We start from the raw sequence: 12,684 nt of genomic DNA on the forward strand, positions 1-12,684 counted from the left end.
TCCGAAAAAAAACTCCTTCAGTCATTTCACTGAGAGTCATTGACTGGGGACACCAAGAATATAGGAAGGAATGCAGAAGGAAAAGATGAAATTGTGTTCAGGATCGGGCGGAGGGATGAACAGGGCGTGCTTGCCTTGAATCCAGGCTTTGTTGGGGGGTGGGGCATAAAGATGGAACGGGTCTGAAACTACAAAGTGGTGATGGTAACACAGTATCACCAGAGTTACACAACAGTGTTCCCAAATTGCAACAATGATGAAAAAGTTTACTAATCCCAACTTAACCAACAAAAATACAGGAAACCACGCAAAAAAGAAAACATCACCAGAAAGGTGGAAACAAACCAAATGCAAAGCAGTTCGGGGGAAAGGAACTCCATGTCCCCTGGGGGCAGACCGAGTTGACGGCGTCCACGGTGAGCAGACAGGGATGGAGGCTGCAGAGCCGACCGCTCCCCTGGACGTGGTGTTTCCGGCAAGGGCTCTGGGTCTCTGTCCAGAGCGGGGGCTCGTTCTCCCTGCAGGGGTGGGTGAGTCATTGTGGGCGTCTGGGTGTTGCGCGGGAGCCAGGGCAGGCTCTCCCTGCCGAGGCGGTGACTCCTCCTCTGCCTCGGGTTCTCCTGCCAAAGGCCGAGCAGGTAGAGGTGCACGTGGAGGTGGAGGTTCTGGCTGAGGGGGTGGGACATCAGTGCCTGGGGCTGGGGGTCCTGCAGGCACGGAGATCCGATCTGCCCGGTGTGCTGGCCAGTACCCAGCTGGCCTGGTGTCTCTGCGAGGGCAAGTCTCGGTTCTCCATCTGCCCTCGGTGGATCCCTGGGTCCTGCACCTGGAGCCACCACCTCTGTAGGGACAGGTCTGGGAAGTGGAGCCTGGTTCCAGTTGGAGGCCAGTGCTAGAGCTGTGGGAGAAGCATCGTTTGCCCGCAGGCCAGCCTTGGCATGTGCGTATCCCGGGACAGAAAGCTTCCAAGAGATTCCCAAAGAATACCCAGGGTCGGATGTCTTTTGGGACTGAAGTGTGCAAGATGGGGGGCGGGGGGTGTGAGGCCAGCGCTTGCTGCAGGCCCAGCAGCAGCTTTCGGGGACTCGTCCCTGTGTAGCTCAGCACCCCCTCCGCACACACTCCCGTACACCAGCCCCAGCGTCCTCACCTCTGTGCTCTGGCGTGCTGGGCTCCAGGTCCTCCTGCTGCCTCAGAGGCCGGGGTTCTCGGGACTCTGGGTCGGAGCCGGGTGTGCTGAGCTCCGTGGCAGCCTCAGACTGGGCCGCCGGGTGTATCCTGGGCGGTGTCTCGGCAGCAGGCCTTCCCCGCCTCCGCTTCGCCCCCGGTGGGGCTGATGCCTCCGTGGGCACGCTCACCTGGAGCCTGCACTGGGCCTCACGGGCGGGGGGGTGGTGCTCCGACCCCTCCCTCCGGGAGCTGGGTGGGGTGTCCCCGTCCTCGGCCTCATCACGTGGGAAGCTCTGCAACGACAGTGACCGTCAGCCAGCCATGCTGGGAGTTTTCCGAGCTGGGCCTGGCCAGTGGAGCCGCTGCTTCGGCCTGCTCGAACTTCTCTGCCCAGAAGGGTCAGAGACGTGTGTCTGCTCAGATGCCCACCCGGGAGGAAAGAGACCCACCTGAGGGTGTGAGGTCAGCCTGGGCGGCCGGCCCTGCCCGCACTCTCCCCATCCCGCCCAGCATGCTCTCCCCTGGGGTGTGGACACAACTTGTCCGCAGGCTTCTGACCCCACATCCACCTGGGCTTCCTTGAGGGAGACACACCCCGAGAAACCCGCATCCACACACACAGGCAAAGGACCCGGTGTTTCCGGGTGGCATGGGAGAGGTGGCCTGGCCCGGCCTGGGGCTCCCCGTGTTACCTTTCTGTTTCTCCGGGCAAAGGGCCAGAGGCGTCTCGGGGGTGCCCTGAGCCAACGTCGACAGGGTGCCCACGCACACTGCCTGTGAGCTCTCCTGAGGCCCCGGCCTCTGGGCAGGGGCAAACAGCAGAACATCTCGGCAGCAAGTGATCTGGCTGGGGGCTCCTCTCCGCTCTCGAGGCCTGGATACCCGGGTTGCGGGTTCTGTTGGGTTCTGTTGCCGGCAGGTGACATCATTTCCTGGGGTTCGTGCTGAGGTCCCTTCCCCAAAACTTCCCAAGGGAATCTCTGGGTTTCTGACTGCTCGACCACCACCCTTAAGCCATGTGCAGGCACAGTGACACCCACCCAGCCCAGCCGACAGCCCTGGGGAGGCCTGGGTGCAGCCAGGGCCTGAGCTCCGAGGGCCCCGCTGCTCTCAGACCAGGCTCCTTCTTCTCATAAGTGGTGTGGCCCTGGACAAGCATATGCCCCTCAGGGTTTCCCCAGTCTCTCCATCTGCAGAGTGGCGGTCATTCTCCCATCTGCTTCCTAGGTCTGTCGGCCTACGAGCAGCTCCATGCCTTTCCACCTGGGGCCGATATCACGTGGAGCGTGTGCGCTGAGACTTCAGAAAGAAAGATTCCTTCCTGGGCTGACACAGCACAGAATGGGGCAGAACGAGGCCTGGATGTGCCGTGGTACCCAGGAAAAGGCACTCCCCCTCCTGACTGTTTTGAGACCCCGCATCCAAGTTGGAGGACCGAAAGGAAGACTCGAAGGTCTCCCTCTCTTATAGAAAAGAGTGGCCAACTTTCTGGTCCTCTGTTTCCATTGAGATTCTGTTCAAGTGTCCCAGCTCGGCTTCTGCGGGTGGCTGAGCTTCTAATGGCTCCCTGCGTTCTTGTCTTTTCCTCTCCAAACCTTCCGTCCTTTTCCCCCTTCTGGGGTGGATGGGCGCTGTCATTGCTTCTACCTTCGAGACAGATTGATGAAAAGTCTGGACCATCGACTCCTTTCCTCTCTTTGGTTCCGTGTCTCTCTCTGGCTGTGTCCCTCTCTTTTCCTTTCTCAATTCAGTCTGTGTCTTCCTCTTTCTCTCTCGTGTGTGGACGGATGGATGCTAGGAATGCACATGTATATGATTAGATGAGGGTTATGTTTTAGGGATAGGTTAGAGGGAGAGAAAGGCTTTAGGTCGGAGTTGGTCATGGGGGAAGGGTCAAGGGTGGTGGTGGTGTTTCTTGGAATCTGAGTGCTGTGCATTCTTCGTCTCTTTCCATATGAACCCCTTCTCAGATACACCACTTGCAAGGAGTCTCTCGTGTTCCGTTTCCTCTCTTTTGCATTTGTGAATGCTTGCTTAGCTTCTCTGTTGTGAAGAGGTTCCATTGGATGGAAACCCATTGGTGTACTTCGTGTACCTCTTTCCCTTACTTGAAGAGACCCATTTCTACCTCCGCCCAGCAAATGGCAAGGAGACTCTGATGTTAAGGAGCCTTTGACCTACGCTTCTTTCTAGCTATCTCATGACATCAGCCTTTAGGGTGAGGTTTTCCCCGATATTGAGGTGGTCTGAGATCAAAACCAATAGCGTTCTTCAGATGTAGCTGTCTGGTTTTCCCATGGACATGTATTGAAGAGGCTTTCTTGTTCCCATTTGGATATTCTCCCCTTCTGTGTCAGAGATGAGTTGAGCATGGATGCTGGGGTCTGTGTCTGGACCCTCAACTTTATTCCATCGATCTGGATCTGTGTGTGTTGTTGTATTCCCAATAGCATACTGTCCGGCTCCTGCTGCTGCTGCTGCGGCTAAGTCACTTCAGTCGTGTCTGACTCTGCGCGACCCCATGGCCTGCAGCCTACCAGGCTCCTCCGTCCAGGGCATTTTCCAGGCAAGAGTACTGGAGTGGGTCGCCATTGCCTTCTCCGATACTCTCCTGAGGATCCTAGTTTGGTCGTCTAATTTCCTTTCACACAACCTTGGATGTCCGTATCGGGGCTTTTTCGTCGGATTGTATTGACAATTTAGGCTCTTTTCTGTTTCCGTACCCCTTTTGCAATTCTTGGTTGGGTGCGAAAATGCATTGGCATTTTGGGAGGAATAGCATCGAAGCTGTGGATTGCCTTGTGGGGCTGGGATATCATTTTCCAAATAGGAATTCTTTCAAGCCCTGAGCACAGCTTCTCTTTCCAGGGATTGGTGTGGGCTTGATCTTCCTTCTTCCATCTCTCGCCGTTTTGTGAGAACAGGTCCTTCCTTCCCTTCTGGGTTAGATGGACCCGTGGGGATCACTTCAGTGAATGGCATTGTCAGTGGGGGTGATAATTCCCTTCTCATTGGAAGACTTTGCTGTGAGTATTAGAAATGCAAGTGATTTCTCTTCCCCTTCCTCCCTGTCCATCTCTCAGAGCCACCGGGAAACAGAGGCCTCACCCAGGGTCACACAGGCCTGAGGAGGTACAACTAGACTGTTGATTCTTCAGGCCCTCAGTGCTGGACATCATCCGGGATACTCTGTGTGTGTCTTCCTCAGTCTGGTGTCCCTTCAGACCTTTCCCTAGTTTTCACAGGCTTGTTGTGTTGGTGTTCTTTGTCTGTTTGGAGACACATCCTTGATAAGCTTTGTGTTTCCACTCATTCGTCTCGCGATGTGTGACCTGTCTTTTGCTTTTGTACTGAGGTCTTTCCCACAGTAGATATCTTTGATTTTGCAAAGTCCACTGTATTCTCCTGGTTTTTTTTGTGGACTGCCTTTTAGTTTTGTGTGTGAAGACTCAAAGCACGTGTCCGGTTTCGGCTCATTGTTCCTCTAGATTTGTGACAAGTTTTCATGGAATGTTTGTCTAGGGATAACTGGAAGTGAACTCGGTGTAAGGTGTCAAGTCTCCATCTTCATTCATGTCATCCCCTGCAGTTTCCAATACCCTGTTCCTGAGTGGTATTGGAGACCTTGAGGGAAGTTTGCTTGCATTGGAGTTTGCGTTTCCACCTTGATTAACTTCACACTGTTCTGCCCTCAGGGACACTGTCAAGGGGGAGTGAGGAGCAGCCTGCACTTCCAGCAGTGACCACACGGTGGGGCGAGTGCTGCTCTCCCCTCTGGGAGCCCCAGGCCACAGGCATCCCAGTGAGGAGCCAGCTCTGTGCTCAGCTGAAAGGAGTTAGTCTCTCAGGAGCCTCTGAGCCCTTCCGTTTGGATCACCCAGGGTGGGCATTTACTGTGACAGAAAAAATTGCCCTGAATTCCATGGACGGAAGAGCCTGGCTGTGTAGAGATCGTGAGTTGCCGTGAATCAGACACAACTGAGGACACAAAAATTCAATAGATTAAAACACTTTTTGGGTGTGGGGGGGAGTGAAAGGGGGTGATGTGGGTTTTTTTGTCTTATAAAATAGCCAAGGGAAATCTAGTTTAAACCTAAATTCACATATATGGGATAGGTATAGCTCTCCGTCACCCTATTAAAAAAACTACTAAACTTTTTTGAAAGTTTATTTTGTAGCTTCCTTGAGCACTTCATTGTGAAGCTTTTTTTTTTTTTTTTTCTGTGACTTTGGCCTCATTAAAAAGTACGGTTTGCCTTTACTGGATAATTTTGTTCATTGGTTTCTTAGGGAATCTTGGTAATATTTGAGTTTCCTGGGGAGTATGGTCACATGACCTGGCCCTGGCCAATCGGTGCCTTCCACCTCCTTGGCCACTGTGATTGGCTCCGGACTGGGGCAGTGCCCAATCGGGGCCCAGGGCCGGGCCTCACGTTAGAAGCCAGGGGAAGAGGAGCTCTCGTCCTGCTGGGGTAGGGGAAGGGGTGGGGCCGGGGGAGGTCAGGCTCCATAAGTGGGAGGGGCGTGAGGTCCGCCTGCGGCAGTTGGTGACCTTCCTGCTCCCCTCAGGGCAGAGCCGCCGGCGTGAGAATGAGGGCGCTGCTGAGCCCAGGGACTGGGATGGCCTGTTGCTGCTGTGGTCCCAGAGCTCCACCCGAGACCTGAGGGAAGCCGTCTGCCCGTGAGTCCTCTCCCGCTTGTCTGTCAGCTTGTTTGAAACATGCTGGGTTTTCTGCCCAGCTGGCTAAGGGGAGTCCCTGGAAACGCAAGGGTGTGGGTTTTGGCAGACTTCAGGGAAGACATGCCAGATGAGCCTGGGAGACTCCAGCTTAATCTGGATTCAGGAGATATCTCCTCGGGCCAGCTAGTAATTGTAGGATAAGCCTAATGAGTCTTCACAGGATGAAGAGAGTAACGTGCCAAGGTAGCAATCGATGTCCTCATTCGAGAGGTTGAAGCTGGTGCTCAGAGAAGCGGGGAACTTGGCCAGAACAAGCAGGTGTGCACCCAGACAGAACCCCCAGATCCGGCCATTGGAGCTCAGGGAGGCCACTGGTGTGGCTTGTCCCTGTGGCAGGGGCCGAGGCATGCAGCCCACCCTGATTCCTGCGGGGGCCTGACTTGGGAAGTGCCATCTGGTAGCTTTGAGACTCACCAAACCAAATTGCACTGGAGAGAGGAAGGACACCTTCCTTCATCCACCCCCCACCCCCGCCGGATTCCCACATACCCTGACCCCTTTCTCTGGATTTCGGAGCCATTTCCAGAGTCCCGCTCATATGACCTCATTCGAAGTGCACTGTGGACGAGCTGCCATCTGCAGCTGCTACCACAGCAGCCAAGGGCTTTAGCTCCCGAGTACCTCCCTTCCTTTGGAACTTGGGGGCCCTCTACTCCCCACTTGCACACCACACACCTTTGCTGAGGATTGTGGGGACCCTCACTCAGTTTGCAGCACGTTGTAGCCATCCCTGTCCTCTCAATACCTCCCTTGAAACTCAGCTTGTGAGCTCCTTTGGAGCAGCGTGGCCCACCTGCAACACTGCAACGGAAGAGACACAGCTGACAGTGAAACAGCAGCTTAGATCTGACGGCCGGAAAGCTCTGTCAAAAGGGACCTCCCTCTTCACACCGTAGAGGCTCTAGGAGCCACCAGGGTTTCGGAACCAGTGCTGGGGCCAAAAGGACTCCACAGCTGTTTTCCTTCCTGGGGAGGGTTCTGGCTCGAGTGGGAATGGCTCAAGTCTCCTAAGGTTCTGAAAGCCCACTGTGTGCAGATTCACGGTACACAGAGAGCAGAAGGTGGAGTCCTGTCCTGGAGGTGGTCACAGCTCACGGATGAGCCAGGCAGGCAGGCAGGCAGGGCATGAGAACACCTGAGCTGCCTTCATGAGTGAATGGTGTGGGGGCAGAGGAAGAGAAGCCGGTCTGCTCCCTCGTGTGGTGCCCAGGGCAGGTTGTCCCCAGAGGAATCCCTTACGACAGTGAGGACTATCACGGCTGTTTCCCAAGGGGTTCTGTCAGTGCGTGTCTTCCCCGGAGCGGTCAGGCCGTCTCTAAAATACACTGGCCATGGGCATTGCCTCTCCTTGGAACTTCCCATCTGTTTCTCTTTTTTATGGAACAGTGAATTTCTAGAGGGGTTCTGGGCCACAAGGATGTTGGGTCATTTTCTAGCCTTCTGTCATGAAGAACGCTTTCCTGGGCGTTGGGGTGGTTTGTTGTTCCAGCTCCCTTTCTTGGCTTCTTTTGGGAGCTGGTGCAACAAGAGGAGCTCAGCCTCTGCCTTCTGGCTGAGATGGCACCCTTCAAACAGCAATGCCTGCCTGGAGATAATGATGGCATTTGCCAAAAGGGCTTCGTTTGGCACATGGTATCTTGAAAGGACGTACAACGTCCTTTCAGCTATCAAAGGCTAGTTCAAAGGACATAAACATGAGAACTCTCCAGTGGAGTCTTACAGTAGGTGGAGCGTCCGAAAAAAACTCCTTCAGTCATTTCACTGAGAGTCATTGATTGGGGACACCAAGAATATAGGAAGGAATGCAGAAGGAAAAGATGAAACTGTGTTCAGGATCGGGCGGAGGGATGAACAGGGCGTGCTTGCCTTGAATCCAGGCTTTGTTGGGGGGTGGGGCATAAAGATGGAACGGGTCTGAAACTACAAAGTGGTGATGGTAACACAGTATCACCAGAGTTACACAACAGTGTTCCCAAATTGCAACAATGATGAAAAAGTTTACTAATCCCAACTTAACCAACAAAAATACAGGAAACCACGCAAAAAAGAAAACATCACCAGAAAGGTGGAAACAAACCAAATGCAAAGCAGTTCGGGGGAAAGGAACTCCATGTCCCCTGGGGGCAGACCGAGTTGACGGCGTCCACGGTGAGCAGACAGGGATGGAGGCTGCAGAGCCGACCGCTCCCCTGGACGTGGTGTTTCCGGCAAGGGCTCTGGGTCTCTGTCCAGAGCGGGGGCTCGTTCTCCCTGCAGGGGTGGGTGAGTCATCGTGGGCGTCTGGGTGTTGCGCGGGAGCCAGGGCAGGCTCTCCCTGCCGAGGCGGTGACTCCTCCTCTGCCTCGGGTTCTCCTGCCAAAGGCCGAGCAGGTAGAGGTGCACGTGGAGGTGGAGGTTCTGGCTGAGGGGGTGGGACATCAGTGCCTGGGGCTGGGGGTCCTGCAGGCACGGAGATCCGATCTGCCCGGTGTGCTGGCCAGTACCCAGCTGGCCTGGTGTCTCTGCGAGGGCAAGTCTCGGTTCTCCATCTGCCCTCGGTGGATCCCTGGGTCCTGCACCTGGAGCCACCACCTCTGTAGGGACAGGTCTGGGAAGTGGAGCCTGGTTCCAGTTGGAGGCCAGTGCTAGAGCTGTGGGAGAAGCATCGTTTGCCCGCAGGCCAGCCTTGGCATGTGCGTATCCCGGGACAGAAAGCTTCCAAGAGATTCCCAAAGAATACCCAGGGTCGGATGTCTTTTGGGACTGAAGTGTGCAAGATGGGGGGCGGGGGGTGTGAGGCCAGCGCTTGCTGCAGGCCCAGCAGCAGCTTTCGGGGACTCGTCCCTGTGTAGCTCAGCACCCCCTCCGCACACACTCCCGTACACCAGCCCCAGCGTCCTCACCTCTGTGCTCTGGCGTGCTGGGCTCCAGGTCCTCCTGCTGCCTCAGAGGCCGGGGTTCTCGGGACTCTGGGTCGGAGCCGGGTGTGCTGAGCTCCGTGGCAGCCTCAGACTGGGCCGCCGGGTGTATCCTGGGCGGTGTCTCGGCAGCAGGCCTTCCCCGCCTCCGCTTCGCCCCCGGTGGGGCTGATGCCTCCGTGGGCACGCTCACCTGGAGCCTGCACTGGGCCTCACGGGCGGGGGGGTGGTGCTCCGACCCCTCCCTCCGGGAGCTGGATGGGGTGTCCCCGTCCTCGGCCTCATCACGTGGGAAGCTCTGCAACGACAGTGACCGTCAGCCAGCCATGCTGGGAGTTTTCCGAGCTGGGCCTGGCCAGTGGAGCCGCTGCTTCGGCCTGCTCGAACTTCTCTGCCCAGAAGGGTCAGAGACGTGTGTCTGCTCAGATCCCCACCCGGGAGGAAAGAGACCCACCTGAGGGTGTGAGGTCAGCCTGGGCGGCCGGCCCTGCCCGCACTCTCCCCATCCCGCCCAGCATGCTCTCCCCTGGGGTGTGGACACAACTTGTCCGCAGGCTTCTGACCCCACATCCACCTGGGCTTCCTTGAGGGAGACACACCCCGAGAAACCCGCATCCACACACACAGGCAAAGGACCCGGTGTTTCCGGGTGGCATGGGAGAGGTGGCCTGGCCCGGCCTGGGGCTCCCCGTGTTACCTTTCTGTTTCTCCGGGCAAAGGGCCAGAGGCGTCTCGGGGGTGCCCTGAGCCAACGTCGACAGGGTGCCCACGCACACTGCCTGTGAGCTCTCCTGAGGCCCCGGCCTCTGGGCAGGGGCAAACAGCAGAACATCTCGGGAGCAAGTGATCTGGCTGGGGGCTCCTCTCCGCTCTCGAGGCCTGGATACCCGGGTTGCGGGTTCTGTTGGGTTCTGTTGCCGGCAGGTGACATCATTTCCTGGGGTTCGTGCTGAGGTCCCTTCCCCAAAACTTCCCAAGCGAATCCCTGGGTTTCTGACTGCTCGACCACCACCCTTAAGCCATGTGCAGGCACAGTGACACCCACCCAGCCCAGCCGACAGCCCTGGGGAGGCCTGGGTGCAGCCAGGGCCTGAGCTCCGAGGGCCCCGCTGCTCTCAGACCAGGCTCCTTCTTCTCATAAGTGGTGTGGCCCTGGACAAGCATATGCCCCTCAGGGTTTCCCCAGTCTCTCCATCTGCAGAGTGGCGGTCATTCTCCCATCTGCTTCCTAGGTCTGTCGGCCTACGAGCAGCTCCATGCCTTTCCACCTGGGGCCGATATCACGTGGAGCGTGTGCGCTGAGACTTCAGAAAGAAAGATTCCTTCCTGGGCTGACACAGCACAGAATGGGGCAGAACGAGGCCTGGATGTGCCGTGGTACCCAGGAAAAGGCACTCCCCCTCCTGACTGTTTTGAGACCCCGCATCCAAGTTGGAGGACCGAAAGGAAGACTCGAAGGTCTCCCTCTCTTATAGAAAAGAGTGGCCAACTTTCTGGTCCTCTGTTTCCATTGAGATTCTGTTCAAGTGTCCCAGCTCGGCTTCTGCGGGTGGCTGAGCTTCTAATGGCTCCCTGCGTTCTTGTCTTTTCCTCTCCAAACCTTCCGTCCTTTTCCCCCTTCTGGGGTGGATGGGCGCTGTCATTGCTTCTACCTTCGAGACAGATTGATGAAAAGTCTGGACCATCGACTCCTTTCCTCTCTTTGGTTCCGTGTCTCTCTCTGGCTGTGTCCCTCTCTTTTCCTTTCTCAATTCAGTCTGTGTCTTCCTCTTTCTCTCTCGTGTGTGGACGGATGGATGCTAGGAATGCACATGTATATGATTAGATGAGGGTTATGTTTTAGGGATAGGTTAGAGGGAGAGAAAGGCTTTAGGTCGGAGTTGGTCATGGGGGAAGGGTCAAGGGTGGTGGTGGTGTTTCTTGGAATCTGAGTGCTGTGCATTCTTCGTCTCTTTCCATATGAACCCCTTCTCAGATACACCACTTGCAAGGAGTCTCTCGTGTTCCGTTTCCTCTCTTTTGCATTTGTGAATGCTTGCTTAGCTTCTCTGTTGTGAAGAGGTTCCATTGGATGGAAACCCATTGGTGTACTTCGTGTACCTCTTTCCCTTACTTGAAGAGACCCATTTCTACCTCCGCCCAGCAAATGGCAAGGAGACTCTGATGTTAAGGAGCCTTTGACCTACGCTTCTTTCTAGCTATCTCATGACATCAGCCTTTAGGGTGAGGTTTTCCCCGATATTGAGGTGGTCTGAGATCAAAACCAATAGCGTTCTTCAGATGTAGCTGTCTGGTTTTCCCATGGACATGTATTGAAGAGGCTTTCTTGTTCCCATTTGGATATTCTCCCCTTCTGTGTCAGAGATGAGTTGAGCATGGATGCTGGGGTCTGTGTCTGGACCCTCAACTTTATTCCATCGATCTGGATCTGTGTGTGTTGTTGTATTCCCAATAGCATACTGTCCGGCTCCTGCTGCTGCTGCTGCGGCTAAGTCACTTCAGTCGTGTCTGACTCTGCGCGACCCCATGGCCTGCAGCCTACCAGGCTCCTCCGTCCAGGGCATTTTCCAGGCAAGAGTACTGGAGTGGGTCGCCATTGCCTTCTCCGATACTCTCCTGAGGATCCTAGTTTGGTCGTCTAATTTCCTTTCACACAACCTTGGATGTCCGTATCGGGGCTTTTTCGTCGGATTGTATTGACAATTTAGGCTCTTTTCTGTTTCCGTACCCCTTTTGCAATTCTTGGTTGGGTGCGAAAATGCATTGGCATTTTGGGAGGAATAGCATCGAAGCTGTGGATTGCCTTGTGGGGCTGGGATATCATTTTCCAAATAGGAATTCTTTCAAGCCCTGAGCACAGCTTCTCTTTCCAGGGATTGGTGTGGGCTTGATCTTCCTTCTTCCATCTCTCGCCGTTTTGTGAGAACAGGTCCTTCCTTCCCTTCTGGGTTAGATGGACCCGTGGGGATCACTTCAGTGAATGGCATTGTCAGTGGGGGTGATAATTCCCTTCTCATTGGAAGACTTTGCTGTGAGTATTAGAAATGCAAGTGATTTCTCTTCCCCTTCCTCCCTGTCCATCTCTCAGAGCCACCGGGAAACAGAGGCCTCACCCAGGGTCACACAGGCCTGAGGAGGTACAACTAGACTGTTGATTCTTCAGGCCCTCAGTGCTGGACATCATCCGGGATACTCTGTGTGTGTCTTCCTCAGTCTGGTGTCCCTTCAGACCTTTCCCTAGTTTTCACAGGCTTGTTGTGTTGGTGTTCTTTGTCTGTTTGGAGACACATCCTTGATAAGCTTTGTGTTTCCACTCATTCGTCTCGCGATGTGTGACCTGTCTTTTGCTTTTGTACTGAGGTCTTTCCCACAGTAGATATCTTTGATTTTGCAAAGTCCACTGTATTCTCCTGGTTTTTTTTGTGGACTGCCTTTTAGTTTTGTGTGTGAAGACTCAAAGCACGTGTCCGGTTTCGGCTCATTGTTCCTCTAGATTTGTGACAAGTTTTCATGGAATGTTTGTCTAGGGATAACTGGAAGTGAACTCGGTGTAAGGTGTCAAGTCTCCATCTTCATTCATGTCATCCCCTGCAGTTTCCAATACCCTGTTCCTGAGTGGTATTGGAGACCTTGAGGGAAGTTTGCTTGCATTGGAGTTTGCGTTTCCACCTTGATTAACTTCACACTGTTCTGCCCTCAGGGACACTGTCAAGGGGGAGTGAGGAGCAGCCTGCACTTCCAGCAGTGACCACACGGTGGGGCGAGTGCTGCTCTCCCCTCTGGGAGCCCCAGGCCACAGGCATCCCAGTGAGGAGCCAGCTCTGTGCTCAGCTGAAAGGAGTTAGTCTCTCAGGAGCCTCTGAGCCCTTCCGTTTG

General features: G+C 55.2%; 1 protein-coding gene across 1 annotated transcript; it reads right to left on the reverse strand.

The window, feature by feature from the left end:
* Nucleotides 1-7,893: 7,893 nt before the first annotated feature.
* On the reverse strand, nt 7,894-9,682 carry LOC145517272 (uncharacterized). Its single transcript, XM_081519548.1, has 3 exons — nt 9,506-9,682; nt 8,794-9,106; nt 7,894-8,541 (listed from the first exon to the last, which is right to left on the reverse strand). The coding sequence occupies exons 1-3, from the start codon at nt 9,638-9,640 to the stop codon at nt 7,913-7,915; spliced, it is 1,077 nt and encodes a 358-aa protein (XP_081375674.1). The 5' UTR covers nt 9,641-9,682; the 3' UTR covers nt 7,894-7,912.
* Between the last annotated feature and the right edge of the window lie 3,002 nt (nt 9,683-12,684).

Source organism: Giraffa tippelskirchi, chromosome 8 (genome assembly GCF_054371585.1).
Source record: "Giraffa tippelskirchi isolate mGirTip1 chromosome 8, T2T-mGirTip1v1.2.pri, whole genome shotgun sequence".
Lineage (NCBI taxonomy): Eukaryota > Metazoa > Chordata > Mammalia > Artiodactyla > Giraffidae > Giraffa > Giraffa tippelskirchi.

What these genes read in the sequence shown, in the direction of transcription:
- LOC145517272 (XM_081519548.1), bottom strand. Translation starts at nt 9,640, where the DNA reads ATGTTCTGCTGTTTGCCCCTGCCCAGAGGCCGGGGCCTCAGGAGAGCT. An exon ending in TTGCCCGGAGAAACAGAAAG is followed by an intron (nt 9,107 to 9,505) that starts GTAACACGGGGA and finishes CTGTCGTTGCAG; the next exon opens with AGCTTCCCACGTGATGAGGC. An exon ending in CAGCACGCCAGAGCACAGAG is followed by an intron (nt 8,542 to 8,793) that starts GTGAGGACGCTG and finishes CTTCTCCCACAG; the next exon opens with CTCTAGCACTGGCCTCCAAC.